The 16,981-nt window shown below is 45.6% G+C and overlaps 1 protein-coding gene across 2 annotated transcripts in view; it reads right to left on the bottom strand.

Annotated features, from left to right (window-relative positions):
• Positions 1-16,981, bottom strand: part of UBE3C (ubiquitin protein ligase E3C) — a 120,698-nt gene that overhangs the window by 45,895 nt on the left and 57,822 nt on the right. For both annotated transcript variants that reach the window (XM_042927226.1, XM_042927228.1), the window contains 5 exons: positions 14,456-14,613; positions 14,074-14,306; positions 4,945-5,049; positions 2,506-2,593; positions 1,448-1,545 (listed from right to left, as the gene is read on the bottom strand). In XM_042927226.1, the coding sequence (XP_042783160.1) occupies positions 1,448-1,545; positions 2,506-2,593; positions 4,945-5,049; positions 14,074-14,306; positions 14,456-14,613 (682 nt within the window). The remainder of the gene's footprint in view (positions 1-1,447; positions 1,546-2,505; positions 2,594-4,944; positions 5,050-14,073; positions 14,307-14,455; positions 14,614-16,981) is intronic.

Genomic DNA, 16,981 nt, shown 5'->3' with positions numbered 1-16,981 from the left:
TCAGTCTTCTATCTCCGTGAATTCAGAAACAAATTTTAAAAGCCAAGGTATCGAATATGGACTTTCGGCCTTATTAGTAGACATGCGATATTTGTGTATTTGTAACCCTGCTCCTCTTCCCCATCTTACAACAAATTTTCAAAGTCCCATGCTATAGTATTGTCAGTATCTTCTTTTACAAACCCTTTAGAAAAACCCAGGTGACAGAAAAAGAACGAATATCTTTCTTTGTAAAGCTGTGTATCACTAGTAGGAATATCTCCCTAACAATAAAACTCAACTGATTTTTTTTGATGCTAAAAATCCAGTAGAGGGAGCTCAGGAACTATGTAATATCATGTTGCATTTGTGCCTCTGTGTGTGTGTGCGTGTGTGTGTGTGTGTGTGTGTGTGTGTGTGTGTTTTAATAAAGAAACACCAACAGCTTTAAAAGAAATTCAATCTTTTGCTCATCCTATAAAGAGTGGGCAGGACTAAAATTACCCTCTTGAATCTATTACTTAAGAATAGAGCCTGGTAGGGGCGCCTGGGTAGCTCGGTCCGTTAAGTGTCCAACTCTGGAATTCAGCTCAGGTCATGATCTCACAATTCATGAGTTCGAGCCCCACACTGGGCTCCATGCTGTCAGTGTGGAGCCTGCTTAGGATTCTCTCTCTCTGCCCCTCCCCAGCTCACTCTCTTTCTAACTAAGTGAACTTAAAAAAAAAAGCCTGGTAGTTTTTAGAAATTCGCTAAGTTGATGAATACAAACAAGACGTTTTAAAATCTCAAAACAGATAAATACAAAGTTTTGTACATTAGTCAAAAATGACCAGGCAAGAAGTTAAGATAACTATCCAAGTCTCTTTTATAAAGTAGTGTTTGTGATAAATAACTTCAACATAATGTACAGAAGCGTATCTTTTCAAAAAATATGCATTTTCAAAACACAGGTCCTAGACAAAGGACCTCATCCTCCCATAAGACGACAATGGTGTGACAAGCCTCTGAACTCTAGGTACAACTAAGGAGAAAATCTTTCAAGTCTATATAAAGAGGTACTTGGTTGGACTATGCTTTCTAAAAAAAAAAAAGAAAAGAAAAGAAAAAGTTCATTTATTTTGAAAGAGAAAGCGCAGGGATGCACGCGAGTGGGGGCGGGGCAGAAAGAATCCCACACAGGCTCCGCCCTGACTCGGGGGCTCGACCCCACCGTGAGATCATGACCCGAGCCGAGCCGAAGTGAAGAGTCAGACGCTAATAACTGACTGAGCCACCCAGGCGCCCCTGGACTATGCTTTTATAAATCGCTCTCAGCTATTATCACCCAATGAGGAAAATAAGAAGTGCAGAATCAGCTGGGCACCACACATCTTTGGAGACTTTCTGGCTGGTGTTAGTTCAACCCTGAAATGATGCTAAGTGACCGTGCCACACACGCAGTCTGTAAAGACACCAAACTGCTTACCTTGACTCGCTCCTCAAATGGAACCACAAAGGGCAATTCTGTCAGGATGGCGAGCTGTCTTTCCTCAGAGACGGACAGCGGTGGGGACTCCAAACCCACTGCAACACATTTTAAAGGCTCTGTGGAGTTACGGGCATGGACACACCCCACCTTGCGGCACCTGGCAGACACCGTGTGCTACGAACAGAAGGTCGGTGCTGACCCCGCGCCCAGCGCCTCCGTGGGCGCCATTTCCAGCAGCACTTGCACACTTGGTGTCCTCGTGTCACATTTCGGTAATTCTTGCAACATTTCTAACTTTTTCATAATTACATTTGTTACGGTCATCTGTGATCCGTGATTCTCAGTCGCTGAAACGACTCAGATGATAGCATCATCTCCAAAAAGTGTATTTTTTTAATATGACAGAGAGCGTGAGAGTGCGAGGGAGGGAGGGCAGGGAGAGAATCCCAAGCAGGCTGCACACTCAGCATGGAGCCCGAGGCAGGCGTGGATCATGACCTGAGCCAAAATCAAGAGTGAGGTGCTCAACTGACCGAGCCACCCAGGCGCCCCTAAAAGTTTCTTCTAATGAAGGGACGTTTGTCGCTTCTTTAGACGTAATGCTACGGCACTCTTAACCTTTACATACGCTGGAAAACCAAAAAATTCATTTGACTTGTTCTGCGACATACACTTGATTGCGGTGGTGGAGAGCAGAACCCACCATGTCCTTGAGGCCTGCTTGGACTCTTCCCTCCCAGACTCACAAGGCTACACACTATATGGTTCCATCTAAAGACATTCTGGAACAGGCAAAGCTACCAGGACAAAAACAAATCAGTGGTTCCCAGGGGCAGGGGCAGGGGCTGGGGCAAGGAGCCGGGGCAAGGGCTAAGTACAAAGGAACACGAGGTAATTTCCGGAACGATGAGCCTTTTCTCTATGGTTGATCATGGTGGCCTATGTTTACCAAAAAATCGCAGAAGAGTACACTGAAAAGAGTGAACTTCCCGGTACGGAATGGTAGTCCATAACCCTGAACGGAAAAGGGGACTGCAAGGCCACAGAGAACTCACCGTCCAGGCTCGACTGCAGGGGGCCAATCCTCCCCATCCGCCGGTACCTCCACACGTGTCTGGAAGCCGGAACGTAGAGCTGGGTGACCTGTGGGGCCAGCAACGCTTGCTTAGTACATCCTTGTGCTGTGGCGCGAACTTTAACTTGTCACATGTGAACTAAATCGTGCCTTACACGTACTGAGTGTCAGCCGGGTCCTGCTCTTTGATCTCATGTCCTTTCCAAGTCCTCGTCCCGCCCTCTCTCCCCTGCTGGCTACCCTTTCACGCTTTGACAGTGTAACTGCTTCTAACACATCCCAGGGAACTCTCTGCTGCTTCTGGTTAATGCCGTGTAACAGGTGCATATAGTAAACGGTCACGTGATCACTTTCTAAATGAAAACGCATCATGCTTAAAGAATGAATTTCTTACTACTAAATATTCAGTATCTCATAATTACAAAATCTGAGTATCCAGCGAGGCTGGGGTCGTGTGCACTCTGGAAGCCTCGCCGCTCTGTGGGCTCCCCCGGCCCTGAGCGGGCCGGGTCAGAGCAGCTGGGCGGCAGGGCCCCCCCACCTCCCTTCCGGGCTGTGCCGGCTGAGGCCCCTCGGGGCTAACACGGGCTTCTGGCCCGGTTCCCACACACATGTGCAGCGGCATCAGGAGGGCTCCTCACATCCAGGTTCAGTTTCTGGCCAGGACGCTTCATGGGCAGAGTGTCCTTTCCTCAAGGCACGTGTCCGGTGACCGCAGGTCTGGGTACCCGTTGTCACAAAGCGATGAGGCCAAAAGAGGGACCAGCTGCGTTACCAGGCACGGTGTGGCGCAGCTGACGTTTTTTCCACAGCTGAGTCTCCTGGGGTAGCAGCGGCACAGCGAGGGGCGTCCGGCACTGGACCCTCATCACTGGACCCTCATCTGCTGGGGCCTCCAGCCCGGTATCAGCAGGTCCCCTTGTGGCCTGCACCACGAGGGCACCGCCTAGACCGTTGATTCATCAGAGCTGCAGACTGTGGGACCCCAGGTCAAAAGTGGCTTCTTCGTGCATCATGAGCCACCCCTACACCGAGAAGGGTCTCACATCACCACTACTCAGCCTGAGATACATGAAGTTTGTAAGGGAAAGGCAGACTCAGTGCATGATTACTTTTTTCCGAACCCGTCCTCAAAATAATAAGGTGGTTCCTCTGCTTTTAAGATGGCCAATCACGTTCTTCATTTTCTAACGTTTGAAACACTTTTGAAAAAGTTTTATTTATTTGAGTAATCTCTACACCCAATGTGGGGTTTGGAACCACACCCCTGAGATAAAGAGTCCCATGCTTTTCCGACTGAGCCGGCCAGGCGCCCGTAACTCACAGATTTAAGCATATTCGACGTTTAGTCCATTACACCTGTTCCGAAGGGCCGGGGCCTCCTGTGGTTCCCATACTCTCCAGTGACAAGACACTCCATCGTTCCAAAGGCTGTTTCCTTTTGGTGGTAAATGTTGTTCGGAGGCCCCATCCCGGGCCTTGGAGATGTCCATCTGCTACAGCGTTGGCCGTGGTTTCGCAGCCTAACCAGTGGGCACAGCTAGGCGCCACACGCTCCAAGATTCATGCAGACACAGTAATGCTTCTGAAACTGTTATAAAGCACCTCTGTTTTCTCCTTCTCCTCCTCCTCCTCCTCCTCCTCCTCCTCCTCCTCCTCCTCCTCCTCTCCTCCTCCTCCTCCTCCTCCTTCTTCTTCTTAAGTAGGCTCTACGCCCCGAGTGGAGCCCAATGTGGGGCCTGAACTCATGACCCTAAGATCAAGACCTGAGCTGAGAGCGAGTCGGATGCTTAACTGACTGAGCCACCCAGGCGCCTGCTGTTTTCTTTCCTTTAATGCTTCTATAGTCCTGTTTCTTCTACACCCTCCACTCTCTGCACCCCGAGATTTTGAAATGAATACAATCATGCCTTTCACTGACAAACAAGAACGAAAACGGTTCATAGACGTCTGTTAATGTTACTTAAATTTCTGAAAATATATTATACTACTGAATCTACTTTAGACCTAGGTCTTAGTAATTTTAGTAACATTCAAATTTGTTCCTTTAGAAAATCAAGGACATGCTCCATTTCCTCTAAGTACCAAATATGCGTCAATAATTATAATACCTTTCAATAAAAGCAACATCTTTTGCAACCCCAACAAAGAACCACTAGGCTTCAATATAATTTGTGGTTAAAGGAGAAAATCAGGATTAATAGCAAACTCAGGATGCATGTTGAAGTCAATGGTACTGCTATATATTCTATCTTGTGACCTAAGCGTTAATAATAAAAAAGTTTACTGTTAACGTTTTGTTACATACTAAGTAATAAATGAACCAAATGAACCAATTTAAAAGGCTTTATCCTCCCTCGAAAGACAAAAGCTGAGACAATGTGTAATGAAAACTATTTAAAAAGATCTTTCCATAAACCTTATCTGCTTTAATATCTTCCTGTTCTGACAGCCAGTGGCTTGGAGGACAGAAATTTCTTCTGGTGTCTCTGGACTTCAGCATCTTCACAAGGCTGGTGATAACCTGCAGAGGGAGAGCAGGGCCGAGTCACGTGAGCAAGCCCAGTAACGACCACCGCACAAGAGAGGCAATAACACGGCAGCTCCCCTGTATGCCTGTGAGTGCGTGGGCTGGGCCGTCCGGGCCTCCCCTCGGCCACCACCAGTCAGGCCACAGGAGAGCACCTTATCCTGTGACCCCAAGAATGAGTCTGTGTTTTTTTAAGATAAATAATACAATTTTTAAAAAAATGTTTATTTTTTAGAGAAAGAGAGAGAGAGAGTAGGGGAGGGGCAGAGAGAGGGGGAGAGAGATGATCCCAAGCAGCCTCCACGCGGTCAGTGTAGAGGCCGAGTGGGGTTCGATCCCATGAACTGTGGGATCGTGACCTGAGCCGAAATCAAGAGTCAGACGCTTAACCGACTGAGCCGCCGAGGCGCCTCAAGAATGAGTCAAGTACAAAGTGGTTAGTTAAGTGCCAGTGAAGAGAGAAAAATTAACAGGAACATGTTAAAGGCTGTCTACAAAGGAGGTAGCAAGTGAGTTTTGAAACACAAATTTGGAAATGTATTAGCTCATTTGAGCTATAATGTAAGAAATCTCCAAGTACGGCAATTTTGTAAAACTTTTTCCTACAGTAATAGCATTTCTTATTTTTTCTTAAAAGACGCTCTGTCAAGTGCATGGGCGGGGGGGGCGGGAGGGGGAGAGTCCTACATGGACCTCTGACATCTGCCAAAAAAGACCAACAATTCCTGTCTTTCCCTTATACACGTCTCTGGAGTCAGGCCTGCTTCTCACCATGATTCTACACACACTGGGTCCCACTCCTCTCATAAAGCCCCCCATGATGACACTTTGCATTTCAGTACTCATTCTGCAGTGAGCTCTGGTCCCTCTCTGGAGACGTAGGAAGCTGCCTCTGAAAAGAGGATCTGAGGACCCGCTGAGGACCCGCAAAAGCCAGCTGAGGACCCGCAAACCTAGTAGGCATTCAATGACTGACTTGGGATCAATAATTAATTATAAATTTTAGACTGTATGAGTAAGAGAGCTAATGGCACTCACTGCCTATTTAAAAAAGACCCGATGGCGGGAATAAAAAATAAAAAATAAGACCTGACATTCTTTATTAAATACAAATGTACTTTGCAATAAGCCAAGATAAGACCAACATAAAATTGTAAATCCAAAGTTTTAAACCTTTACAACCAGGATTTGATCATACAACTACTATGTAGTGAAAGTAAGACTATGATGACGTTTTCTGAAAAAGTCAGCCAGGCCTCTGTCCACATGGCCTCTAATTAAGTAAAATACAATTTGGATAAGGAATTAGGATAAAATATAACTCAGGCAAGGAAAAAAATTAGGATAACATGATAAATTTCCAAATATACCCACAAGACAAATAAGACTGCATAATTTCAACTGTTAATAGAGATTTCTCTTTAAAATTTTACAATTCAGGGGTGCCGGCATGGCTCAGTCAGTTAGGCATCCGACTTCAGGTCAGGTCACGATCTCACAGTGGGTTCGAGCCCCGCGTTGGGCTCTACGCTGACCGTTCTTAGCCTGCTTGGGATTGTGTCTCCCTCCCTCTCTTTTCTGCCCCACCCCCCTCCCCCCACCAGCGTCCCCTGCTCATGCTCCGTGTGTGCGCGTCTGTCTCTCTCTCAAAAAGAAACAAACATTAAAAGAAAATTTTCTTTAATTTAAAATTTACAACCCAGCATGTATATACCATAGAAATACAAATGCTTCTTTCATGACATGCAAACCCTGGCATCCAGGGATACCAAAAACTCCGTGTGTCCAACAAAAGCAGGTGAGAAAGGGCCCTCGGCTGACACCTCAGACCGCTATAACGTGGACACACGGCTTGGATGAGATGCCCACGGATAGAGCCAACAGTTAGTAGTTGAGCAGTTCGGCCACACAGACAAAACCACATCAGCGTAAATGTCTCAAGACCTAGAATACAGCCTTCTGACTGGTGGAGTTTCTTCCCAGTTTGTTCTTCCACATCCCTTGAGGCAGGTGAAGGCCTATCCTAATACTATAGTAACATCCTTTCTGAATCAGCAGTAATTAGCTTAGGTGAGTCAGCCTGAACCTGTAGTCGGTCACCCCCCACTCCTGACTCTCTTATTATGCTTGCTCAGGGGTTAAGTCAGGCACATGCGATGCTCTCTGAGCATGAAAAGACCAGATGGCGATGAGTTACGCTACACGTGGGGTCTTGTCTGGGACAACCGACGGGTCAGCGCACGCAGAGCACGACACAAGCACGTGCCCTCTTCCGAGAGCACAGACAGAAGCACCATCCTTTTCTTTGAAGTTTATCACATCCTGGGGCGCCTGGGGGGGCTCAGTCGGTTAAGGGTCCGACTGTTGATTTCGGCTCGGGTCGTGATCTCATGCTCGTGGGTTCAAGCCCCGCATCGGGCTCCGTGCTGACAGCGTGGAGCCTGTTTGGGACTCTGTCTCCCCTCTGCTCCATCTCTCTCTCAAAATAAATAATTAAACAAACAAAATTTTTTAAAAATATCACAGCTTACACCTTTCCATTTTCATAACCAGCTATATTAGTATCTCAAGTAAATTCAGACTGAACAGATACTGGGCCGAAATTTACACGATACACCACGACTGTTAACAGAAGACATGCTTTCTGACACACGTTTCATGTATTTCTTTAACTGCGCCCATTTACTTATGGCTCACGCGTGGCACCCCACTGAAAGGTGGCATCCTCTCGTGCTGACCTTCCCCGTTGCACAGCTAAGGAAACGTAGCTTTCCTGAGGGTGAGAGACTTGCTCCCGGGCCCATGAGGGGCAGGGCCAGGGCTGCCTCACTCTAGAATAAAACCTTCTATCTGCCTCCTGGTAGTCATCTTTCAACCTCTGGTCATGAGGACATTTGTTTTCTGCAGGTCACAGACATGAAACTATGTATGAGGCAATTAATGCCGTAAGTTACTTTCTTCTTTTAAATTACTGTGAAATTAAACACTAAAAAGTTTCAATACAGGCAGCCACTGTCTTATTTTCACATTCTAAGTATAAAAAAAGAAGCAATCACATATTACTTCTTTTTAAAGTTTATTTATTTTGAGAGAGAGAGTGCAAGTGGGGAAGGGGCAGAGAGAGAGAGAGACTCCCAAGCAGGCTCCACACCACCAGTGCAGAGCCCCACGCAGGGCCTGAACTCTCACGAACCGCGAGATCGTGACCTGAGCCGAAGTCGGACGCTCAACCGATGGAGCCCCCCAGGCGCCCCAGGAATCGGATATTACTTATAAATGTCCTGGTATAATCGATCCTCTTTCAAAAACAGGAAAGGGAGAGAGAGGGAGGGAGGAAAAAGTGGGAGGCGCAAAGTGATGGGGGCCTGAGGAGGCTTGTAAAGGGCGAGATGTCAAGAAGGAGCCACTGTGAAAAAGCAGGTCTTACAGGTCAGAGCTGACGGCAGGCCAACCTTGAAGAGGAATCTTGGAGAGGATTTAACCGAAAAAATAAAGACACCTGTTAAATTTTAATTTCAGGTAAATAGCAAATAATTTTTTACAATAAATATGCTCCAAATATTGCTTTTTTAAAAAATGTAAGTATATCCAAAATACTGCACAGGACATATTTTTATCTAAAACAAGCCATGACATTAAAATTTAACTGGGTGACACATTTTTATTTGCTAAATCTGGTAATACTAGCCCGGAACCAATTCCCAAAATCCTTTTTTAGAAATGTCAAATCCCATATTTTAAATTCAACTAAAAACACTTCCTCCATTTAAACTAGTCTCTTCTAAGTTTCAAAGAAAAATGCAAATTTTAAGAAACCACAAAACTTTAACGGGGTCCATTTGTGATGTCAAATCACCCCCGATCACATTCCTGCTCTCTGCGTGCATTTTCAGGGCCACAAACTCAACTGCTGTACAAATATTTAGTATCGGAAAGGAATGTGGAGGTGACCATTAAAAAGTTACATAAATCGACTAAAGACTGTGAAAGGTAAGGAGAACTGGGGCACCAATTTTGAACTGGATTAACAGCCACTGCTGAGATCAGAGGGCAGTTTTGCTCTCAGTTAATTTTATTAAATTTTCTGGTATAGACATGCACACTAAAGAAGCTTGTACCAAAACGGAAGGAATTTTAGATTTTTTTTTATTTTTTAGAGAAAGCGTGTGCATGTACACGCGCGTGATGGGGGAAAGGACACAGGGCGAGGGAGAGGGACTCTTAAGCAGATTCCATGCCCAATGAGGGACTCAATCTCACAACAGCAGGATCATGACCTGAGCCAACTGACATCAAGAGTTGGACGCTCAAACAACCGAGCCGCCCAGGCGCCCTGACTTAAATCTAAAATTTAGTTCCTGCTTAAATCTAAAATTTGTTGGGGCGCCCAGTGTCTCAATGGGTTGATCGTCGGACTCTTGATTTTGGCTCAGGTCACGATCTCACAGTTGGGGGATAGAACCCATGTTAGGCTTTGCACTGACGGTATGGAGCCTGCTCAGGATTCTCTCTCTCTCTGCTCCTCCCCCTCTGGTGCAATCCTGTGCACTCTCTCTCTAAAATAGATAAACTTAAAAAAATCAGAGGGGCGCCTGGGTGGCTCAGTCGGTTAAGCGTTCGACTTTGGCTCAGGTCATGATCTCACGGTTCATGGGTTTGAGCCCCGCGTCAGGCTCTGTGCTGACAGCTCGGAGCCTGGAGCTGCTTCGGATTCTGTGTCTCCCTCTCTCTCTGCCCCTCCCCGACTCATGGTCACTCACTCTCTCTCTCTCCCTCTCTCTCTTAAGAATAAATAAATATTCGGGGCGCCTGGGTGGCTCAGTTAAGTGTACGACTTCGGCTCAGGTCATGGGTTCATGGGTTCAAGCCCCCCGGTCAGGTTCTGTGCTGACAGCTCGGAGCCTGGAGCCTGCTTTGGATTCTGTGTCTCCCTCTCACTCTGCCCCTCCCCCACTCACACTCTGTCTCTCTCTCTCTCTCAAAAGTAAATAAACATGAAAAAAAGTAATAATAAAAATAAATAAATACACAGGACCTACGTCACAGTAAGCCTACTTTTGCTATATGAGATCAAAGGTTATATATGTCTGCCCCAAGTGATTTCTTTATACAGTGAGGCCTATGGTTCTTAACCCTGGCTGCATATTGAAATCTCCTGGGTTTTTTTGTTTTTTGTTGAAGTTTATTTATTTTGGGAGTGAGGAGGGCAGAGAGAGAGAGAGGGGGAGAGAATCCCAAGCAGGCTCCTTGTTGTCAGTGAGCTGTCAGGGCTTGAACTCACAAACTGTGAGATCATGACTGAGCTGAAAGCGTTAAGTCTGATGCTTAACCAACTGAGCCACCCAAGTGCCCCCAAAATCTTCTGTTGATGAATGCCTGGGCAGAGGTACCAGCAACAGTGATTTTCATTCAATTCTTTGAGGTAAAGCCAGTCAATTGTTTTTAACTGTTCCCCGGGAGATCCTGGACTACTAGCGTGTTAAGAAATAGGAAGTCAAACAGAACACAAACACGCACGTACTGGAATAACCAGGTGTGCCCAGCCCCACAGACACTCTCAGCAGGCTTCATCAGCTATAAATGTAACAGCACTGTGTTTATTTGGTGTGTTTCGCTCTCGTCCGCCGTATCACGTCTGCCCATGCTAGATCTACACCTTAAATACACGCTCAATAACTAAAAAAGTTATGTAAGTAAACCTTCAGAAATACACACGATTGTTTTTCATGTTCTATTACTTCCCCTAAGAGTGTTCAGATAACCGGTGGTAGCGGAGCCCTAACCCAGAGGTCACGAAGCGTCTGCCGTGGACTGATGTCAGGTTAGCCAAGTTTTATAAAGCCTTTAGTTACGACCTGCGAAAACTGGTGTATCTTTAAAGACAACCCGGTTCTCCAGGACGTCTAAAACACTCCAAAATTACTTCTGAAAGTACCCATTTTATTCAGTAGTCAGAAACTAAACAAAAACCTTCAAAGACCGGAAAGGAAGTGACACTACCCTGCAAGAACAAAGGTGCATCACGTGCCTAACGGTGACAGTTCACGGCGGCACACTAGGGCCGCGTTAGGGCACTGCTGTTGTTTTAATGTTCACTTCTTAAACAATTCTTTTTGAGACTGAAAAATAAAACCAGCCACCGAGAAAGTGAACACCACTCACAATACAGACCTCCGTCTCTCCACGCAGAGGTGTGCAGACGAGAAAGGCTCCGGAAGTCTCTTCCCTGCTCCCCAGGCCCCCACCTTCCGGGTAGGGGACTCCTATGTAGGCGACAGCTCCCACAGAAGCCGCATCAGACAGGACTTCCTATCTCCTGATAGGGCTCAAGTAATTAGACCTGTAAATTACGCCTCAAGAGGAGTTTATAAATTTGATAAATGCATAAACTGTTTTAGCAGTGTCAATGCGGGGCCTAGCAACTGACCTCAATTCTTAGAGTGACAAAGAAAGATGACTCTATCCACTTAAAATTCTATGCTCTGTGACCAGCCAGCAGGGCCTCTCACAGAAATCAGTCTGAAAGGCCCATCGTGAGACTGAAAAATGAAAATGGCTGCCGGCCGGAGGAGTCAGGCCTCATCATTTGCAATTCTGTCACCACCAGCGGAAGGCAGGAAATCACGGGCAAAATGCTTTTACCTTTCTGGTTGCTTCTACCTTGAATTCTTCAATTCAAATTTGGCACTAAAATACCTATGAAATGCTAGCATTCTATTTTCGTACTCTTCCGAGGGGGATGCAGAGCAGCGGCCGGGTTCGGATGCCGGTTCTATTCACCGGCGGCCATGCGGCCTCATCTGTAAAATGGGGACAATAACGGCATCTTCCTGGCAGAATTAATGTGTGTACAGCTCTGAGACTACTGTCTGGGACACAGTATCCACTGGGAGGTAATTCTTTTGATCTCATGTTAAAGATAATTTTTTCTTACACGGAAAAAACCCTTTTCTACTCAAAAACTATGCCTTGATTTTTCATTATTTTGGGGGCTCAGCTTAACAGCAGAGAGTATGAAGAAGGTTTCTTTTCCCCAAAGAACAGGAATCCTGTTCCAAAAACTGTCTTTCAAACAATTCTGTTCTAAACCCAGGTCTTTGTAACCACTCGATCTCAAACCTAAAACAATCCCGTACCACAAAAGTGAACCTTCACCCTAATTCCTAAAAACTTCAATCCTTAATCAAGTGGTAATGAGTCATTTTAAGGCATAAGAAAAAATTCACTACAGAATTTTCATTTACTGCTAAAGCAAAACAAGGCCAGGGGGAAATATCTTATAGAGAATTATTAAATTCTGAGATTTCTAAGTCCTAAAGATAAGCGTGCCATGTGAAAATTATGAGGTTCTCAACAGGTGCTATAAAATAATGAGATTATCTGACAGTGCACACAAACCTGATATCCTACATAATGGAAAGCTTTATCAACAAAGATCCCAGAGTTTAATTAAATACTTAAAGAAAAACACATATGCCACCATAATACACATATCCAGGGAAAGTTTACGTAAGAATTTTAAGTTTTAAATGGGTTAGACAGCTTATTTTTAACTTAGAAAAGTTGCAAAACTGTCAGTCTTTAAGAATGGATATATTAAGGGTTCAACATGTGACCTTTAGAGTTTACTTGGGAATGCAGAGATAGGTAATTAAAATAAATTGTGCAAACATATATTACATCAATCTGCACAAATTATAAATTCAATGATGCATTAGTACTGTGTTCAGTGCAATCAAAACATTATCAGTTACTCTCACTGCTACTAATGCTCATGCTCCTAAGTGAAATGTGTTGTAAAATCCGGCAGAATGGGCTGGATAGAGACTATCGTGCGCTCGTCGGATGAATAAGCAGTCCTTAATTAGCCCATCAGGTTAAGTGCGAGCATTAATGGGCCTTTCCTAAAGTCTAGCTTGACATCTTTCTCCAAACATGGCCAAGAAGAAAGTTCCATTAGCAATATTAATACAAGCTTAGTTGATCATTTTCATTCAATTAACTTCTTTCAATTAAATAGATAGCTTGACAAAAGCAGTGATAAAAGACCTGGAGGGACAGCTGATGATTTGAGCCGCACATTAGCGCGCGAGGGGTCGCGGGTATCAAACGGACTGTAAATCCAGCATTCAATTTGGAAAATGCACTTCTTCTGCTCCCACTCCCTTAATGAGCGATTTTAGCTGACTGGATGTGTTTGCTGCAGAAATTTCATGGCAAGTCAAGCACCCTTTATCTTTTCTTTTTTTCTACCCTCAGTGATACTCGCACCGGTGGGGATTTCCTGCCAGCATTCCAGCCACGGCAACCCGTAACTTCTCTTTGGGCATGGGTAAAAATGAAGATATCCTAAAATAATTTACATGCAACTTACATTACATTAATGACTTTACCACACCTTTTTTTTTTAATGTTTTTTTTTGTTGTTGTTGTTTTTAATTTTTGAGAGAGACAGAGAGAGAGAGAGAGTGTGAGCAGGGGAGGGGGCAGAGAGAGGAGACACAGAATCCGAAGCAGGCTCCAGGCTCTGAAGTGTCAGCACAGAGCCCGACGTGGGGCTCGAACTCACGAACCATGAGATCATGATCAGAGCCGAAGTCGGAGGCTTAACCGACTGAGCCACCCAGGTGCCCCTTATCCCACTTTTCTTAATCAATTTCTCAAGAGATTAAAAAAAAAAAATCTGTAAGAGATCTTTTGGTGAAAAATGAAAATGAAAATACTTTCAAATTTTATTTATACTTCATCCGGTCACTGAAAGTACTTAGGGCAACTTATAAATGATGCATGTAACAATGTAAAAACAAGGTTTTAAAAGAAGGCAAAAGTAAAATGAAAATGAATTTTCTTCATTTAAAAAAGTTTTGCAAATTAAGAACGATGCCGGATGCAAACCTGTCCTTCTGTTTTTATGAAATGAGTCAAGTCAGGACACGTTTGTACATTGTGTGACCTCCTAAACACACACACATACACACACACACACACACACACACACACACCCCGCATATCCTATACCTTAAATAACTGAATCCATCGCTTCTGTTCCATTTGTATACACTGTTGCATTTCAGAATTAGTCGTAACCCCAATACTTTGAAATGCTGTAATATACTCTTCTCGAACTTCTGGCTTGGTTTCTGGATAAGCCAACTTGATGATCCCTAGGCACGCATCTCGAAGGCAGCGAGACAACATTATCAGCTCTTCTAGGGTAAAAGGCATCATTGACGATTGTCTCTGACCTACAACTGAGAAACACAGTTCAATATTCTATCATACTTGTTTTTTCTCATTTCTCAACACAGTGAGAGGCTTAAGAGGTTTAAAACTTTTCTATCATCTATGAAAACAGACAGGCAGTGAAGCCAAAAAAACCCAGATTCCTCAAAACTCTTACCTTCTATGGGGTCCCCAAAGAACTCACTGTCATGTATGGAAATTAGCGAGTGACTGAACAAAGAGCTGAACAGGTAGAAGAGAGGGATGATTCGATTGGAGTCTTCCAAAGACATAGGGGAGCCCCGAGATATCACCTGGAGCAGTGGCACCATCGACCTTGAAATGGGAGCAAAAAGAACCACAATGACTTTAAGGTTAGTTTTCATTTGGGAATGAGTTAAGACACGCCGTCAGACAAGCATAATCAGGGAAAATAACATTCCCATTAGCAACTGAACTACTTCAAGGGAAGGCAAGTCCTTCTAACAACATGGGTTCGTAAATAACTCAAATTAAAAAGCAGGACACAACGCACCACTCCTTACTAATGTTCCTGCCACCGTGATCAACTGGACGAATCCAGTCACCGAGCGAGCCAGCGGTCCCCAGAGAGAGGTCATAGTAAGTAACGCCACTATTAAAGACACAGACTTTATTTCTAGGTTGAAAAGCGTCCCCTTTGTCCCCTCTCTACTTAACGGATTTAACAAAGTATCAAGTTGGTCTCATGAAAAATTTACCCAGTGACTTACATTTGGGAACATTCAAAACGGCCGAGTATTGAACCCTGACCAGAACCTTCAGGAATAAAGGTTCCCCTCTTCTGGGCTGGGCCTTGTTTCCACTCCGCCAGTTTCCTCATCAGCTCCCGTGAGCGCCCCTGCTTGTACCAGGAGGGCTGATCTCAAGTAAGGCCGTCTGCGGGGCGCCCCGGAGTCTCTGTCACGGGTCAGGAGCTGAGAGCTACTACATTTACTTCTGCCACCTGGAACCTGTTCCGTCCTCTCTTGGTCAAATGTGGCCCCTTGTCCTGCTGACCATCCAGTGAACGGAGGGTCACGTGTAAGCACTCCTGCGTCTATCGAGCCCCACGGTCCCCTCAGCGTGTCCCGCCAACCCTGAACAGGCAGGTGTCGTGCGTGATCACCAGCTCATCTTCATCCACGTACATTTATACTCAAACACTTATTTCCACAAAAGCACAGGTGTGAATCAGGTGAAATGTGACCAGGAATAAGGAGCCACAAATTACCAACCGGTTGCCCACCACTGCCAAGTTACGGGAGAGCCCGAAGCAGAAGGTAAGGCCAGGCAAATGTACTGTTATTCCTAGTGGGGCTCCGGTGAGCTGGCCTGAGCGGCCTGGAGCGTCAGGGTGTCCACGGGGCCCACTTCAGGGGACAGCACCGCCACCAGCAGGGCCGTGAGAACAGGGACCCAGATGTGCAGCGTGAACTCTGCCGTCCCACAGAAGAAACACAGCCTGAGCGAGCCGTCCTGCTGTGTGTACCCACAGCACTCGACAGCAGCTCGGTGAAGTGATGGATGTAAGGGGTGTGTCCAAAATAAAAACGCAGTGAGGACGTGCCACAAGGGACAGAGTACAAGCATCCTACCTCGTGGCCAAAGCCAGATGACAAAGAAAGGCTCTTTATGTTAGGATACAAGAGGCGTGGGGGCGCCCTTTGAACCGGCCAGTCCTCTTCCTCCCCAGGGACCCCCCCCCCCCCCCCGCCAAACCTAGTCCTGGGCCATTCACACAGTAAAATCGTGCTGACGTACAGCAGGAAGAAAGTTTAACGTCACATGTTTTGTTGTATTAATAAAAATGGATTGTATCTTTTGGTTCCCTTGCAGAGCTCCCCAAAGAACAGATGACAGTGACGGGCAGATGCTATTTTGGGGGACACGGGACAGGTCGAGTTCAGGGCTACAAGGTGGAGAAGGTATTTCCTGAACCTGGAAGAGTGAGACACCAGCTTCCAGCTGTTAGCCTGTCAGCAGTCCCCGCCCTTAATCGCCACCACCGGTCACGCACGTATGCGCCAGCACACGTAAGATGCTGACACGCGTTCCCTAAAGGAGAGGAGGGCAATTATTCAACATGAGCTGCTTTTTTCTCCTTGACCCCCATAAGGTAAGCAAAAGGAATGAATCATCTTCATTTTAATGACAGAAACTGTGGCTGGCAAGAAGGGTCAGATGTGTGCCTCTGGTCCCCTCCAGCAGACACGTTTCTTGATTCTCCGCTGACCATTCTTTTGGCCGTAAACACTGACTCAGGTATTCCTCTAAAAACAGGTCAATCACAAAGACTTATGTGCAAATAAAAAGTCCATAATTTACTGTAATGGAAAAGACACTGGTTCAGAACTTGGAGAGCTGGTTGCCACAGGAGCATCGCTGGGGCCATGGGTGACCCCTCCCCTCTGGACGAGGCTCCCACCCCGGGCTGCAGCAACCACTCCTCCTTGGATCAAGGTTTCTCTGCTACAGAAGTTTCTACTGAATGCTTTCCTGCCTAAAATGAGGTTGGTTTTTTAATATTTTTTTTTATGGCTTTGGTGGAAGGTTTATTGTTGTTCTTTGTTTTCTTAACAAAAAAGGTAGGGAAGGAGCACCTGGCTGACTCAGTTGGTAGAGCATGCTAAAGTATTTTTTTAAGTTTATTCATTTTGAGGAGGGCGAGAGGGAGAACATGCAC

This window comes from Panthera leo, chromosome A2 (assembly GCF_018350215.1).
Source record: "Panthera leo isolate Ple1 chromosome A2, P.leo_Ple1_pat1.1, whole genome shotgun sequence".
In the NCBI taxonomy this organism is placed as follows: Eukaryota; Metazoa; Chordata; class Mammalia; order Carnivora; family Felidae; genus Panthera; species Panthera leo.
The sequence above is the reverse complement of the archived record's forward strand: the minus strand, read 5'-3'. Positions and strand labels throughout refer to the sequence as shown.